Here is a 16,322-nt window from a genome sequence, read left to right on the forward strand (position 1 = left end):
AAAGATAAGTGTAGCTTTGCATAGAAAGGGGCTGCTAACCCTGTTAAACAAACAACAGGTTTAAAGGATGAATTCTTTAGTAAGTGCCAAATCATCAAGTAGGTATGAATGCATTTTGAAACCATGGCTACATTTGTACACAGCCATTACTTACAGAGGTCTGCAACTTTCTTCAATTGTTATGACCCTGCATGTGCCAATCTTTTGGATATATTCCTCTGTAATGTGTTTTTTATGTGAGATGCTTGCCATATTTCTTTAACAAGCTAAATAGTCTTTGGAACCATGTAGGATGGAACGCTGGCCTTACACTTCTTCACAGAATGCCATTATTTCACCCATGCTGAAAACTGTCCTTGCTAAAAACCACTTGTTTGCTTTCTATTCACTGCTTCTGGGAATCTAAGTTTTTTAAAAAAAATAATAATTGAGATTGTATTCTCTAAGACCAGAATTCAACAAAACTAGCTAAAATGCTAGCATTTATCTTATCATGCTTGCTGCAATATGATAAGGTGCTAACTTTTGGAAAGTAATTCTACACTCCTCACTTGGGCAAAATCTCCACTGAAGGAAACGGAGTAAGGAGTGCAGAACAGCCCTTTGTACCATTGTTTTTAGAAATGCTGCCATTTAGAGTTACAGTTTAGCGTTGACTTATTTGTTCAAGTAGATGGTGTCTCAGTGAAAATGTCTAGATAAAAGAATGCATATGTACAAGATTGGAAAAGGACCCCTCACCTCTGATTTAAAAAATAAATAGCTGGTTTAGATGGTTATTACTGGAATCTCATCTTTAAAGGAACACGAAGTCATTTTTAGATTTTTGTCTCTCTTTCAAACGGCTTCTTTCAATTATGAAATGTCTTTCAGAGTTCCGTGACGTGCATTGGATAGCTCGGAGGTGGATGTGATGGCAGTTTAATATTAAGGCGCCTGATATGACAGCCGTGGCAGAGCAAGTGGCCCTCTAAGGGGTAACAACGATGGCCTTCCTCATCATTGAGCTGCAAGCCACAGTCCTAGAAGAAACATAAATATCCCAGATTAGTGAGCGATTCGGGTAGGTCATCTCACAACAACATTGATCTATCCTGTGGAACACTGAGAGCTCCCTCCCATGCCTCCAAAGCCAGCAACCTCGAGAATTTTTTGGTAGGTGGTCCTTGACTATCTCCTATGAAGCAAAATGGCATCACCAAAATCAAACAGGACAGTCTACAGTAGTATCCAGCACACTTTTCCCCCACATTGTTTCCCATCCTGGTCTCTTCTTCATCTGATATTTATTGATGCACATGCCAAGGACTGATCCTGACACATAGAACCTGGAAGAGGTTAGAACAGAGAAGGAGCTAATTCTGCAGTAAGGCAGCAAGCAAGAAATGGAGGAGTGTGAACACAGAATGAGAGGAGTGGGGAAGAGGGGCAGATGAGACATGTTCTACTTCTGAAGCGGGGCTATATCTTCTCTAATTAATTTGGAATTTAAAAGAAAAATAATTACGGACTTCAAGGCCAATAGTCCATCTTCCATGGAAATAAGTTAGTACCTCAGGGACCAGTACATAATTACATGATCGACATGGGTGAACAGAAGAAACAGAGATAAAAACAACCAACAGTGATCCTGCCTGCTGACTATTATTTACTGCAACAGAGTCAATCCTAGTTCTCAGATGTCATCATTATGATTTTGAAGCCATTCAAAAGTCATGTCAGTCTTCTGCTTGGATCTAATGTTCGGTATTTAAAAATTGTTACTGTGACCAGCCCTGGCAAACCAGATATTCTGGGTATGTATCTGCACGCTTATGAGAAAGGGAGGGGAAAAAAAAAATTGAACAAGTAGTTTATTTAGGTCATTTTAGTACTGAAAAACAATGCAAACTTTTTAATTGGACACAGGGAATGATTCTTCAGCTTTCATAGCTCAATTTAAAATCCTCAAATTTTACAAGGCTGAAATAAGAATGAAAAATGATTTTTAAATTAAGCTTTAGAACTAGAATGTTAGTTTAGGGCGGCTTTAATCAAAGTTTCTGCCAAAGTAGTTTTTTTGTCTGTTACTATGTTATTTAGTAACTTTGTCCTTTATGTAAGTGTTAAATTATAAAGAGGAATTGATTTTTAAATATTTCAGATACCCTACAGCTGTGTGAAGTGTTCATACCTTTTTCCCTCTCCAAAACTCTATTCCTTTTCTGCAGTGATAAAACCCGTGTTCTCAGTGGATTTCAGTTTTAGAATGGGAGTCCGCTGATCTGTAAACCAGCCAGAGGTTAAGCGGCTGGACACGAAAGAGATGATACAGAAAAGCAGGAATTCTGTTATTTTCTGCTTCAGTTGGAAGCCTCTTTGTAAAAGCTCTTCTATGCAAAAGTGCATGGAAGATAGTACTGCTGCATTTTTGTCTCTGGTGCCGAGACAAGCAGCACAGTTAAGATCTATGTAACTATTTCCATGTTATATCAGAGCACCAAAACTCCAGCAAAAGGGAACTTCTGGATTGAACCCAAATTAAAGAGTCTGTTTCCCTCCTCACGTTCCCAGATGCAGAGCCACAACCGATCTCAGCTCTCCTCTCCGAAGTAACAGCGAAGTAACAATAAATGTTTAAATGTTCTGCATAAAAAGAAACTATTCCTCAAAAAGTGGAAGTCAGCAGTATCCCTGTCTGTTTTCTAATAAAGAATCAATACTTATTCAGCATGGAGAAAAGACAGATGCCCTAGAAAAACCTTCCACTTTTGGAGTGAGGGTCCTACCCTGCACAGGCAATGTGAATTCAAGTCTCCTCAGAGCCCCTGGTGCTCACGTACCTCGCAGTGATAGCACTCCACGTGGTAGTCTTTGTCCATTGACACCACCCGAATGGTCTCCTCGGAGCCCTGTTGGGGAAGCAGTGAGAGGTTAAGAGTGGGCTTGTAAGTGGGGTTTTTCTCAATTTTCTTCCAGTGCCCAAACCTATCGTTTTGAAGAGCCGTTTCCCTGGGGGCTCCACTCTTCCTCCACAGAGCAGAGCTCTGTGACTGCTCAGGGTCCTGTCTCCTGGTGTACAGCACTGCACTGCTGGTTTTGCTGTTTAGCAGCAGTGTGGGTGCCTGACATACCTAAGCTGTAGAGGTCATTTAGAAGTGTAGCCAAAACTTCATCCTCAAGGGAAAAATTAGTCTTGAAATAAAGTAATTTTCCAAGGGCACCCGGGATCTGAACGAATTACTAGTCAAAAACTATGGCCTGCTGATTGGGTAACTTTTCTTTGTACACAATCCTGGCCTGAGTTTTCCAGGACTTGTATTCCCCTCAGACCATCTGCTGCACAGCTATTTTGCACATGCACATGTCACTGTATGTACCCCATAGGGATTTACATACCAGTCCGGCAGGTAATTATGTGCACAGGCCAAAACCACAGCGTGAGGATGGATACAGTGGAGTTGCGTAATTCCCAGCTGAGCCCCAGGCCCTGCGGAGCAGCCTATACCCCTCTTCTAACCTCACAGACTTTTCCCTGATGCACTGTGAAGACGGAGCTCATTAGATTTGTTGCCTTGCATTGTTTCCAGTTCCAGGTGTGGTTAAGAGCATCAGATATGACGTAGACTACGTCTGAGAGAAACTGTGGAAACAAGTTAGTACCTGCACTGCTAGACTTGAACTAACCTAAGAAACTTCACGGGAAAGAACGTGGAGTCTATTCTGCTAGCCAGCAAATGAGTCAGGAGGACTAAATTTTTTTTAAGAAAAGTAATTTTGTAAGACACAAGTAAGTCCAGTGAAATTTGCATAGGAATTTTCTGCTTGCATCCCATCACCAGCACAAGCAGGACAAAGCTCAGCCTTTATAAAGTTTTTAATTATGTGAGACCTGGCCATTTAACAACAATAATAATAATAATGACAATAAGGAGTAGCGTGCAGAATGATGGAGGTGGGCATGCTGAGGCTCTAGCCACAGGCTTTCCCAGGGGACAGCAGCTTATAGGGGGCAAGCTTTGCCTCTATAAACATAACAGGAAAAGAAGGGAGGCGCTAAGACCCTTGCTTAGAAATGAGCTTGTCAATGACCTCTGTAAAGGAAACTCAGAGGGTCCTGCACCCACCAGAGTATGAGGGAACACCACTGCAGGCAAGTAGAAAAGGGTATTTTAATGCAGAAATCTTACTGTCCAAACTATACTGTCAGGATAGGTTGAGGTTACAAGCACATCATTCATCTGGCTTCCCTTTTAGCCAAGTTCTCTGCTGCCTTTTCCACCCCTTTTAAGCAGTTCCATCACATCGCCACCCCAGGAAAAACACTCTGTGGCCTTTTCACAAGGTCAGGGTGGCCCCTGGATGTCTTTTCAGGTTGGTCATCTTAACAGATCCACATCAGAAATGCAAATGTGGCAGACAAGAAAAATTACTACTTGAGCTAATGGGAGATTCTAAAAATAAACAGGGCTTTACTTCTTGGGTTGCTCCTGGAGTCCCAGTCAGGGCTTTCAATTAAGTGAGATTTATAACAGCATAATTAAGGCCTGGAAAGCACCCTAAAGGTACAAAGTACTGTGGCGCATAAGTACTATGACTGTTACTACCTCTGGGAATGTTTGGGAGTGACATTATTGCTGAACTGTATTTAATATAGTATCTAACACAGTATAGATTCTGGAAAAGGAACAGCGTCTAATGTGTTTTTAGAAAGTGTTGATAAGCCAACAGCTGTCTTCTCTAAAGACTCAGTGCGTGTTAACACATACCTGTGCTGGTAGGATCGGCTGGTTACAGGAAGCGCATTTTGGTGCAAAAACCCTAGGGTGCAAGCAGAAAGCGTTCAAATCACATTTCAAGATCCTTCAAAAAGTAGAACCAAGAGAGCTATTCTAAGCATGTCTTGTTTTTGGTGAAATGTAGATCCACAGGATTTGAAACACCTCTAACTGATGATATTCAGGGAAAAGGAGATTTGGAAGAGGCTGATCTACCTCAAGCTTTATTGCTTAGGTCTAAGTGACCTCTAGGCATAGTGAATCCAGCCCTCTTCCTCTCTATGCCCTTTCTCTTACTTTCTTTTACTCATAAAGCCACTCAAATTCTTCCAGTGACTCACTGCTTTGACTGCAAAGCAGCTCCCGACCTGTGGATTGTCACCATCTGACATCAGGAAGATGTAACCATGCTGAATAGGAGAGGGGCTGATCACGGCTAGGATCTACTTATACCAAATACATCAACACATCTTAATATCCCCATCTGCATTTTACAGCAATCACTGGGCCAACATTTAAGCTATCCTTGTAACACAGTCAACTTGGTACCAATAGGGCTGAGGTCAGAGTGATGTACGCTTGCTGCACAAGCTGAGTATGGTTGACTGGAGCTATGAGCATTCGTGCTGCTTTTGAACAAGAGCACAAAGGAGTCCAAAAGTAGCAACTTAAACACACACAACTTTTTGTCAGGTGAGGCTAAAATCATTCTATTGGTAGCTGCTAATTACGTGTCTACATGTCTACTAAGTTAACTTAGCTTATACTCACCAATATTGTGCACTAACAAAACCCTGACTCTGTAGCCTGATCTAATTTGAATTGAAAGTCCTGAAAGAAGCAGAGTAGCAGACACCAGAGAAGTACATGTTCTGAAAGAACTTGATTTTCAACCTCACCTGGCCGCTGTACGCTACACCAGGCCTATGAAGTGACCTTCAGCATAACTTTAAAATACTTCACAAATGCAGTATGTGAGAGCAGCACTTGCAGGACATCTGAGCAAACAGGAATGGCCCTTCTTGTCTACTGCAAGGCTTATAACTATACCAATAATTTAACTACTGCAATTTTTCCAAGCATGCGATGGATTTGTGTACTTACGTATGGTAGTCTTTGACACAGTAAATATTGTTCTCCACATCTACAGTGAAGGGGACTCCATCCAAACACTCGTTACACACCACGCAGCGGAAGCAGCCAGGATGATACGACTTTCCAAGGGCCTGTAAGATCTTAAGAGGCAAAAAAGCAAAATAAGTGGATGCATGATTCCATGGGATCCTCTCCCCATATAGTTCTTAATGATGATAGTGAGAAAAGCACTTCAGGATGAAATCACCACTCTGCAGATCTGTCAGCAAGGGGCCTTTTAAAACAATCAACTTGCTTATTTCAGTGGGTTTCGGTAGGCTCCCAATAAAGAGAGAGAACTGTGAAAATCAGGCCAACGCCCATCAGTCCTAGCTCTGCGGGGCCAATACTGCCAACAGAAATTAAAAACTGCTTCAGAGACCACTTCTTGGAAAAAATCTGTTGCAGCCAAATACAAGCTACTGGGATACAGAGTTAATTCACAAAACTTAACAGGCTGTGACAGACAGAATCCAAACCAGCCACTACTCAAAAAGTAAAATAAGAAAACAAGCAAATAAATAGTTTTCCCTTGACTACTTAAGTAGCCTAATCCACCACAGTTACTGACTGGTTATTACTCAGACACAGGAGTGCACTGGTTTTTGTTAAAATTCCACCTGTATCCATGTATTCAGATACAGATCCACTCATCTGCCCAGGCTTTTCCCATGCTGACCTTCCCTATTGCATTTTAAAGGTTTTAAGAAAAAGCCTAATGCAGTCTGAGCCACATGACTACAGAACAGATCCCCCTCCTGCTGTCCTTGTATGTGTGCTCAGCATGGCACTGGGACATCAAGGAGGACGTTCCAAGCCCCTGAACAAGCCTCTGGGAAGAATGAGATATGGTATCACCTTCAGGCAGCTCTCAATGGGTTACAGCACCAATTGCATGCATTTCACGTATAAGAAATACCTTTGGAAGGTAATTTCAAAAAGTATTCTGCTAGCAGCAGTGCTCTGCTTGGAGCTGCTAATAAGCTCAAGGTGACAAATTTCCACAGGCCAAGCTCTCATGACCTGGTAGGTAATTCTATGAATAAAGATCAAATTAACAGCAAATAGAAGTGGCGTGTAATAAAAAATGCAGAAAGTCAATTTAACTTAACCTTTTTTTCCCCTGTAATGAAGCCCTATAGCTCTGCGTTCGGTGAGCGGCATCAGACCCCATTTGGTTTGCCAGCCTGTTCCTAGCCAGAAACAACTCCGTGCGTGTGTTGCTCCCTAACAGTGGCTGCTGGCATGGCAGGTTGTGCTGCCGCCCCCTTGCACAGAGAATTTCTCACTCAAGTGCACGTTGAGCAGGAACGGCTTTGGCTGTGCCCGGGCCAGCAGGGCCACAGCTCTCCCGAGCTGCGCGCGGGCACGTTTGCTGTCTGTGCGCTCCCAGGGAGGAACACGGAGGAATTAGCCAAATAAGACAGCTTAATTCCTAGAGCTCCCAGAGCTGTTTCCTTTTGTCAGAGCACACTTGCTGATGGAAGAAAGGCAGACAAGCACCTGCCAAGCTTCCAGCTACTGAGCTCCACCAATGAGATATTATGGCCTCTTGCCTGGGACTCTGCAATTAAGGGCCAGCTCAAAGCATGCAAGTCAGGATACCCCTCCCCCTCCCAGCGTGACACAACTCTAGAAATTTGCTCTTGGGCTAAAACGAACAATATCCTTGTCCAACCAGTGGTGCCAGGATATGAGCCAGAATCCTCATTAGTGAAGTCTCTGTTCCAGCTCCTACTGAATCTCTGTGCTTGCAACGCGATAGCTGCTTCCATTAGGCATACTGAGGTTCGGGCACATTTTAAAGCAAGAGGAAAATAGATATACGTGATCGGCACTTCTTCAACGTGCAAGCCACTCCATTTTATTTGGGCACTTCCGTTCAGGAAGAACAGACTGCATTCTTCCTACTTTCACCCACTGAAATCATGCCAGGAGTATCCGGCTCAACCCACAGCCCTTTGATTTTTTTTATTTTTTTTTATTATAAAAGTAACGCTGACTACTGGCTCCTTACAAATCCCAGTGGCAACAATGCATTTTAACTAATGTGGAACAAGTGGCAGAAGGTAAATAGAGCAAATCATAGAGCAGGCAGCAAACCTCAGGACTACTGATAATGTCCCCCTCTAGTCCAGATTCCATCCACTTGACAGAGCTCTTGCTATTCTTCTGTCACCTTCTGTTTTCCTTTACCATGTTCTCAGAGAAACCTGTGCTATATTTTCACTCCTTAGTATTAAAATTTTATTTATTTTCTTTTTAAACTGGCATGTGGGAGAACAACAGCCTCCCATGACGTCAGGTAGAAAAGAAGCCCAATTTACTTAATAGCAATAGAGCATGAAGGTATTTTTGTTTATCAGTTTCAAAAAATACATTGACAGCAGTGATGACACAATGATAGTCTGACTACAGAAAAAGCACAACGTTTCACAGTGCACTACCCAAAGGATGTGGAAAAGCAAGCTAACCCGTGGTTAGGGGTTTAGGTCTCTTACCATTTCCATTATGAGGTGTCCACAAACAAAGCACTTGTCTGCTGTTTGCTGAAAACCTGAATACTGTTCAAACAAGAGAAAAGACAGGATTATTAGTAGCCACTCCTCTAGCTGCAGAAATACCTTGCAAGTGAATGCTTCACTATTTCCCAGCCTGTGCTGTATGTGATAGCAAACTCTACAACAGGTTTGGGAGGCAGCGACACAGAAGCCCTCGCTCCGCTCTTGCAGCATGCTCCAATACCAGCTTGGTCTTCTGCTCCACTGCAAGATTTCCATTGAGATTCCCAATGTAACAAATTATTTTGGTTTTTATTTTTTAAACCTATTTTTGTTTTTAAGTTTGCATTTGGTTTGCTGGAACGAGCTTGAATTTGCTCTTTTGGCTGTTGTTGTTGGGTAAGTAAGTAACATAGGACTCACCTTCTGGATCCTGCTCAAATTAGTGACCACATGCTTACTGACCTCAGATTTTGGACCTACATTTCACTGAGTGCTACACAGGCTAGAAAAATGAAGACAGGCCCAAGGGGGATTTAGCCACCTTGTAAATACCAAGTTTTTTATCCAGGGAAGAATCTGAGAGTCCAGTCATAGGAGCTTGGGCTCTTTAGCCCTGTGTTTAGAGGGGTACAAAAAATACTGAGGTTATCAGGCCAGATGACTGACCTACCAACCAACCACCCTACAGGCAAGAAGCATTTGCCTGAAGAACTCCAGCAATGTAATTTTGAAACTGGTATTTGCAGTGGCTGAACTTTACCCTCACCCACTGCAGCCCCACAGAAGCGAGGTGCTGCCTGTGCACTCTTTCCTGCCAGAGGGAAGGGGTGCCCAGGTATGTGTGTGGTATTGCACGGTGATGCTTATTTCAGCAATTAAGGCTGCAGCAAAGCTCACCTGAAATGTACTTTAGTTGCCCAAGATAAAAGAGAGGGAATGGGAAGGGTGGATGTAAGCTGGACTCTTCTCCCAGAACTCAGGTTAATTGGCTCAGGCATCTAATGCACCCTCAGCGCCTCAGCCCAACAGAGCTTAAAGCTTGCTCCATTCCCTACTTGATTTAGTGGGGATTAACTGTCCCTTCACTTCAAAAGCCAGTGGTTGCCAGCCTAGAGCTGCCATATGTTTTCCTTTTCATTGGCATGAGGGGATTACATATTATTTCAGATCAATAGGTTGTAGACAAAATTATTGTTCCTATGCAACAAAGCGATTATGAAGGAAAAGGTCTTGCAGATGCTTTGACGGGCCCAGAAAAGTCAGTAAATGATGGTACAGCAGCTGTCATAGCTCCAAATTTACAACTTGCTAAGCAACACAGTTCACGTAACCTCAAGAAACTCTGAAACTTCACTGAAAGAGACCAGAGTATCAAGGAATAAATACAGAAGTGGGCCGTCCTAGCAAGACACTGTTGCTTCTGCAAGATGCTGTTATTTTGCTTTTTGTTGATTCTTCACAGAAAAAAGGCCTCACCGCTTGGGATGCTTCTTGGCCTCACTGTATCTGAGTAACCATCTGGCCAGACTATTTCCTAAGGCTGCGAACTCGAGGGTTCCTGGAAACAGGTGGGTAGGTGCTAATGGCACAGACAGCAGAGGATTAACAATAGTACAAACCCAGCTAATTCTAAAATCCTGCTGGAATGAATTTACCAGTACCATCTGGCTGTCATTTGATAAGGAATGCAAAGGAGCATTTACTCAGCTATTGATTAAGGGGGAACATTATTCCCCAGGAACAGAATGGCACAGTGGTCAGATTAATGTCATTTATTGCCATCTAGATTGTCATAAATTACACTTCATCAGAAAGGAAGGTTTTGCTGACACAAAATCACTCTTTATATGACTAACCCTATTAAATTAAAACCATGATTTGCTTTTAATAAGAGAATTGTTATTTGTCTAACACATCCAGAACTGGATTACCCAATTAAGAAGACTTTGCAAAATGGCAGTAAGTCTAATAGCAGTGATAAAATATTTCAGGGGCTCGGGGAGCTGTCCCTTACCACTACACTCTTTTCTGATCACAGTGGTGATCCCGGAAAAACTGGAGACCTGATTCAGTGGGATCAGGGGTTTGGATTCAGCTCTGCTTGTGCTTTAAATTGATTTGGACTGGAAAAGAACAATAGCCTCAGATCCCAGCAGCACCATTTTCTACATGATGGAATGTGTGGACACCACTGTTTAAAAAGGTAAACAAAAAATGCTTTTCTTCACATTTTTGTAGCTCACTTGTCAACTTCTGCTTTGTAGTGTTTGTTCTTAACTTGGAAGAGTTCAAACAGGGCTGTTGTGCTAAGTTTTCCATTTTAGAAGCAGAGCTTATAAACAAAGTCTTACAATACTAATTAAAATTGGCAATCTCTGTCTTTGAAGCACTTTATGATTAACCTTCACAAATCTTGTGTGTGCAATGAGAGGAGTTGTGACTTGCTCCAGACTGCAGACAAGGCAGAACGGCCGCATTATAATCTCTCAGCACACCCAAGGGCCTCGCCAGGGGTGCGTTCCCAGAGGGGCTGGACAGAAGCAGCACTCATCCCCCAAAGCTTGTCAACTAGGTAACTGCAACAGAAGAGGAGATTATGCTCTACAGACTTGTAGCCTCTTTTATTACTGACACAGTTGCAGGGGGAAAAAGAGCTTTGGCGCACACTGGCCCTCCCTCACGATCTGGAGATGTGAAAACCAGATTGGGGGAGGCAGTGAAGTAACACAGGCTGATAGGCAAGACCTTAGTGGAGAAGCGAAATCACAGCTATTCTTACTGTACACACAGTGTTTTATACTTACAACTGCAGTCGGGATGTAAGCAGTACTGGGCTCATTTCTAACCATACTCTATAAGGGTTTCATGTGCTAGAAATTTTAATTTTTTAAAAAATTTTATTGGCAGACCAGTAAGATGATGTAGACACAGATCCACCTCGAACTAGACAGAAATGTTCAAAAGTCTACAGACAGTCTATATCCAGGACAAATAAGTGCAATTTTGGACTTTCCTAAATATTCATTATAGATGCTCATTAGGCATATAAAAAACGCTGAAAGATAGGCATATATAAAAACATTGAAAGAAGTTGTTACACAAAGAACAGCTCTGAAATTCAAAGTTCAGAATGAAGTATCACCCTTTACTCTCACTGTGACTTAGAAATAAGCTGCTAGTTACCAGGATGCAGAGAAAACAAGTATATGTTGAAGAGCTGGCATATTACGTTTCCCAATTTCTTCATTTGATCCCATATTTACCTTGTCCTTGAATCCTCTGCCAGGATAATAAAACCTCAGTTTATATGTATGAATCAAGACTTTGTAATCAAGCTTCCCAGTGATACTTATATAAAATAAGACTCTGGGAAACTAATATAAACCTTGAGAAATATGTTAATTATGTTAGAATAGAAGAGTAAAAATAAAATAGAAGACTTGGCTGGCCGAACTTTTCTTTTGTTTGCTGTCCAATACACTTTGATTATCAAACAGGCAAAAAAAAATCTCTAATGATTCTGTCCAAGAGTCTTTGTTTCAATGTAAGAGGAAAACAAGTCCCCTCTGTGCTGAATATTTAGGCCTGTTAGTGTCCTCCTGTGATAATCTTGGGGTTTATAACTCTTCTGTCTAATGTGCAATATATCCAAAAGAAATTAACAATGTATTTTGAGCATATAATGAACAATTATGCATGGAGGATAATCCCACCAAGTACTATGAGAAACAATTTCTCCTGACTGCCCTCAGTCCTGTAACCAATCTCAGTTGTCTACCCGGGGTCTTTTAAAGTTTGATGTTCTCATCATGATTTTCAAAAGCAAAAACATTCAGAAAATAGCATGCCTGAAAAAGGCTTCAGGACCTGAAGTTTTTACCTTAGGCAACGTCAGATCTTTGAAAAGACATGTCGCTTCTCCTTCGCATGCCTAACCGTGCCCCAGGAGAGGCTGATGCACTTCCCTGCTGTTACGCACTCAACAAAACAAAACCTTCCTCCTGGAAACAGACCCTGGAATCTCATTCAGGCCCATTTTCTTCTTTGATGAGGATGTTCAAAACCTGCTAAAGGTTTGTGCAAGCAGACCGAGTGGGTTACATTTCAGTAGGTGTGGCAGTTGCTGCCCCGGTAATGGTACGAAGCCGTAAAAACTACAATTGGCTGTTAGAGCTCTGCAGTCACCGAAAGCCATCACTCAGCCTGGACTTGAGACTCCTACTCTTTTATGCTTTAAGGGCTTTTGAGAGGGATGATCAGGAGTTTTTGCCAAAACGCTTCAGGCATTTAATTCTGAAAACTAATTTCTGAATTGGGTGCTATGCTAATAATGTATTCCAACCCCAGGCTGCCTGTAATCCCTCACAGACTCTCTTCTCCTTGGTTTCCCATTAGCAGAGCATCTGTCTTCTCGCTGCTTTATTGTTTGCTCTCTGCATGGGACCCTTAGTACATGGGACACAACAATGCAAGAAATTCATGGGATCACGTTAAGAGAGGGAGAAAATATCAAATTTGGTTTCATGCAGATGGGGTTTTTTTTGTTGTTGTTTTCTCTTTTTTTTTTACACACATATTTAAATGCAGCGATTAAACTGAACTGAATAAAATGGGGCCTTCTCAGGCTCAAATCACACGAGAGCCTCATGGCAGGTGGCAGAGATTAAACCAAAGGAAAATAGTGCAGAACTTTACTCTTCATCTTGCTGAAATCCTTTCATGTATCCTGGTGCTTCACCCTCTCCTGCCACCAGTGAGGAACCACTACTGCAACAGCTCACCTCCTCGCTCCTGCTTTCCACTCTGCTATGCCTGAAGGACATGGGCAGGGCAAGGAGTTTCGCACTGAGGTAACAGTTGGTCTGTCGACACACAGAACTTTGCTGAAACCCAGAATTCAGCTGCTTGCTAACTCTGCCTCAGCAGCCAGGCATTTTACAGCCTGAGAAGGAAATTCCCATTTATTTCCTGGAGAGCCTACAGAGACCCATGTGTGAGGACTCATCAAGCTACTTTCTGTCTGATTAATTAAAAGCCAATAATGATTTTCTTACCTAGATCTTCCTTAAACAAACTCCTGAGGAAATTTCACAGTGACAACTATCAAGAAAAAAGTCTGAAGCAACAGCTTTAACTCTGCAACATATCATACAGCCCAAAATCTATTAACTTGACTCACATTGTAAAAGACTTCATACTGCACAGTGCTATGCTCTTGCTGTGGGCTATTTATTGCCACCACTACCATCTCTTATGTACACTGCTAAAGAAACTGTCTACGTTAGAGCACATCTTCTTAGAAAAAATAATCTGTATTATATTCAAAACAGTTGTTGAAAGATTTCAATTCAAAACATAACAGCAACTAATACACTTACTACTACATTTCCAGAAATGGAAACACACCACTTTCTCACATGCTTTTTTTTCTAACTCTCCCATAGAAAAAAATTAATGCTGTCTGCTTACAAGTGTTTGGCAGGAGTTAGAAAGAGCTCTAGATTTTTTAAGTGTGCTTCAGTTATTGTAATTTACTTTTCATTGTAGTATTAAGAAAAATGGGATAATCTGACTTTTTGGATCACCATCTCAAGAGGAAATAGGGGAGCCATGATCTGGCATGAAACCAACTGGACTTTGTAACACGGTTGTCAAAACACTCCACTAGCAAAAGTACAGAGCAGCTGCAAAAGCTAGTACATAGCGAAACATCTCAGAGAAAAAAAATAAAATCTTTGTCTTCCCTTGTCTATTTTGTCAAGGCCCAGAGAAAGAGTCCTGTGCACCATTTAGCAATGTGTAAACCAGTTCAGGAAATGCTGAGCATCCTTTTAGTAAATACAGACCTTACTCACACGTTGACCTTTCATCACATTATGTTTATCTGCATTATCACCTGGCTCTAGGTGCTGCCTGTGCACAGCTCTTTTATGAACTTGAGAAATTTTTCTGGACTCCCATTTCCAAACATCAGGTTTTTTCTATTAGCAGACCTGCAGTTTGCCATGCCATGCAGTGTTTGCAGCATTCACCCTTAGTTTCTCAGCCTTCGTGCCAACATTTTTGTATGTGCCCTAGGCTTTAAAAATTTGTCCTCTGGGATGAACTCCTGGGAGAAAGTCCAGATCCCCTTGAAGTCAATGGGACTTCTGCCACCAGCTTCAGTGGACTTGTACAGCACTACACTGCAGTGAGAGGTGAACCTAAACTGCCAGCTCTACACACTCTTCATGCTGACTGACATTCAAGTCAAAAGTGCAGAGACAAATCAACATTTGACTATCCCTAGATATTTTGAAATTTGAATTTTAAGCCCATCTGTAGGTTTGATGCAATACTTTAATTCAGAATACCCCAATTACTGTCAAATTCATTTGTAAAATAAAACCAGGATGCCTGGCAGATCACAAACTTAGGGAAAACCAAGGAAGGAAAATATGCAAATCTTTTCTGGCAGGGAGAGGCTGGAGCGAGACACACACAAGTAACAACACGAACTTCACTCCCTCATGTGCTGATTACAGAAACATGCCATAATCCCTTTGTCTTTGTTTTCAATGACAGTATTTAGGAGCACAGCAATGCTTTGCATTCATGATGCCTCTGGAACTTGAAAGCACCTCCTGTCCCAACCTAGAGCTGTTAGTGCCTTGAAAACACTCACAGACTTCCTTACAGTTCTGTACATCAGGAACATTGCAGCAAATCCATTTCCAAGCTTTGATTCCATCATTCTGCTAAACGTATCAATAAACACCCACTTCTGTCTGTTCTCAGACTGAAGCATGCATTTTAATAGCAAGTCACCCACATACAGTATCCTCACAGTTATCTAGGACTCCATTTGCTCTGTAATTCCCATTAGATGTGAAATGGACACAAGCTGCAACTTTAATGTTTTACCTTTTCAACCAAGTCTATTTTTTCTGAGTCTCACTTAGAAGCTATGGGCTCCCTAATGCACTAGTCCCAGTGCTCACCTCCCAAGGGGGATCATCAAACATTTATACTTGCCGAGATGCAAAATCAAACCTCTGACTCCAGCTGACACCAGCTTCCATTACACTACATAAAAAGTATCTTCCTAGGGCCCCAGCAAGTGGGACGGGCCATTTCCCACACTGCCAGACCTGGAAAACAGCACGAGCACAAACTGAGAAGAATTACCTTGTTAGTATTAATATTTACATTGCAGCCATGCTCAGGGGCCTACATTAGGGAAAAGGGTCTTCTTGTGGTTGTTGTTACAGGAGATGAAGGCACAAGCCCTGCTCTCATGAACTGACGATCACGCAGCCAGTCATGGTGACACCCTATCCCTTTCTCCCATGAAAGGTTGATCCTTTCATTTGTCACATCCCTACCAGTCTTGCACAGCCTGACCCTTCTGCATTTCTAAAATTGTTAAGTTTAAAGTTATGGCTGTAAGATGAGGCTCTGTAAGTTCTCTGTAGCCAGCTTTTGCATTGCCATGGCCAGCTGTCGAGCAAAGAGGCTACAGGTGCAGTCAGGACGGTGTCCTGAGCAGGTACCTGTAGCTGGTGGAGAGGACAGAAGGATCAGAAACCCCAGTAGACTGGATGGAGAGGAGAAGGGAGACTTGAGGGGCAGCCTGCTGGGTCACAAGGCATGGCTCTGTTGGGGCTGCAGGCTGCTTGCCCTCCCTCTGCCACAGCCTCAGCCCTTGCTTCCCCAGGCAGGACGGAAGGAGGCTGGGGCAGAGACACCAGCAGCCAAGGTTATAGGGGCTGGGCACCCTCTGGGCTGGGAAGGGCAGGAAGGGGACACCCAGCAGCATCTTGGAGGCCTGCGATGTGCCAAGTCTCTCTTTATGGTTGGCATGTGCAAACCCAAGTTTTTAGAGCCCTTCTCTGAGGATTTATGGGCAGTGTAACCGCTCTTCTCCAGTCTCGCTCCCTCTAATAGA

At 42.5% G+C, this 16,322-nt stretch overlaps 1 protein-coding gene across 1 annotated transcript in view; it reads right to left on the reverse strand.

Annotated features, from left to right (window-relative positions):
- Positions 1-657: 657 nt before the first annotated feature.
- Positions 658-16,322, reverse strand: part of LOC104273176 (Wilms tumor protein 1-interacting protein homolog) — a gene marked incomplete at its 5' end in the record, with an annotated part of 46,683 nt that continues 31,018 nt past the window's right edge. Inside the window, 5 exons of the mRNA XM_009868411.1 lie at positions 658-1,022; positions 2,823-2,891; positions 4,749-4,800; positions 5,862-5,992; positions 8,393-8,455. Of these exons, the coding sequence (XP_009866713.1) occupies positions 870-1,022; positions 2,823-2,891; positions 4,749-4,800; positions 5,862-5,992; positions 8,393-8,455 (468 nt within the window). The remainder of the gene's footprint in view (positions 1,023-2,822; positions 2,892-4,748; positions 4,801-5,861; positions 5,993-8,392; positions 8,456-16,322) is intronic.

This window comes from Apaloderma vittatum, unplaced genomic scaffold (genome assembly GCF_000703405.1).
Source record: "Apaloderma vittatum isolate BGI_N311 unplaced genomic scaffold, ASM70340v1 scaffold19534, whole genome shotgun sequence".
Classification (NCBI taxonomy): domain Eukaryota; kingdom Metazoa; phylum Chordata; class Aves; order Trogoniformes; family Trogonidae; genus Apaloderma; species Apaloderma vittatum.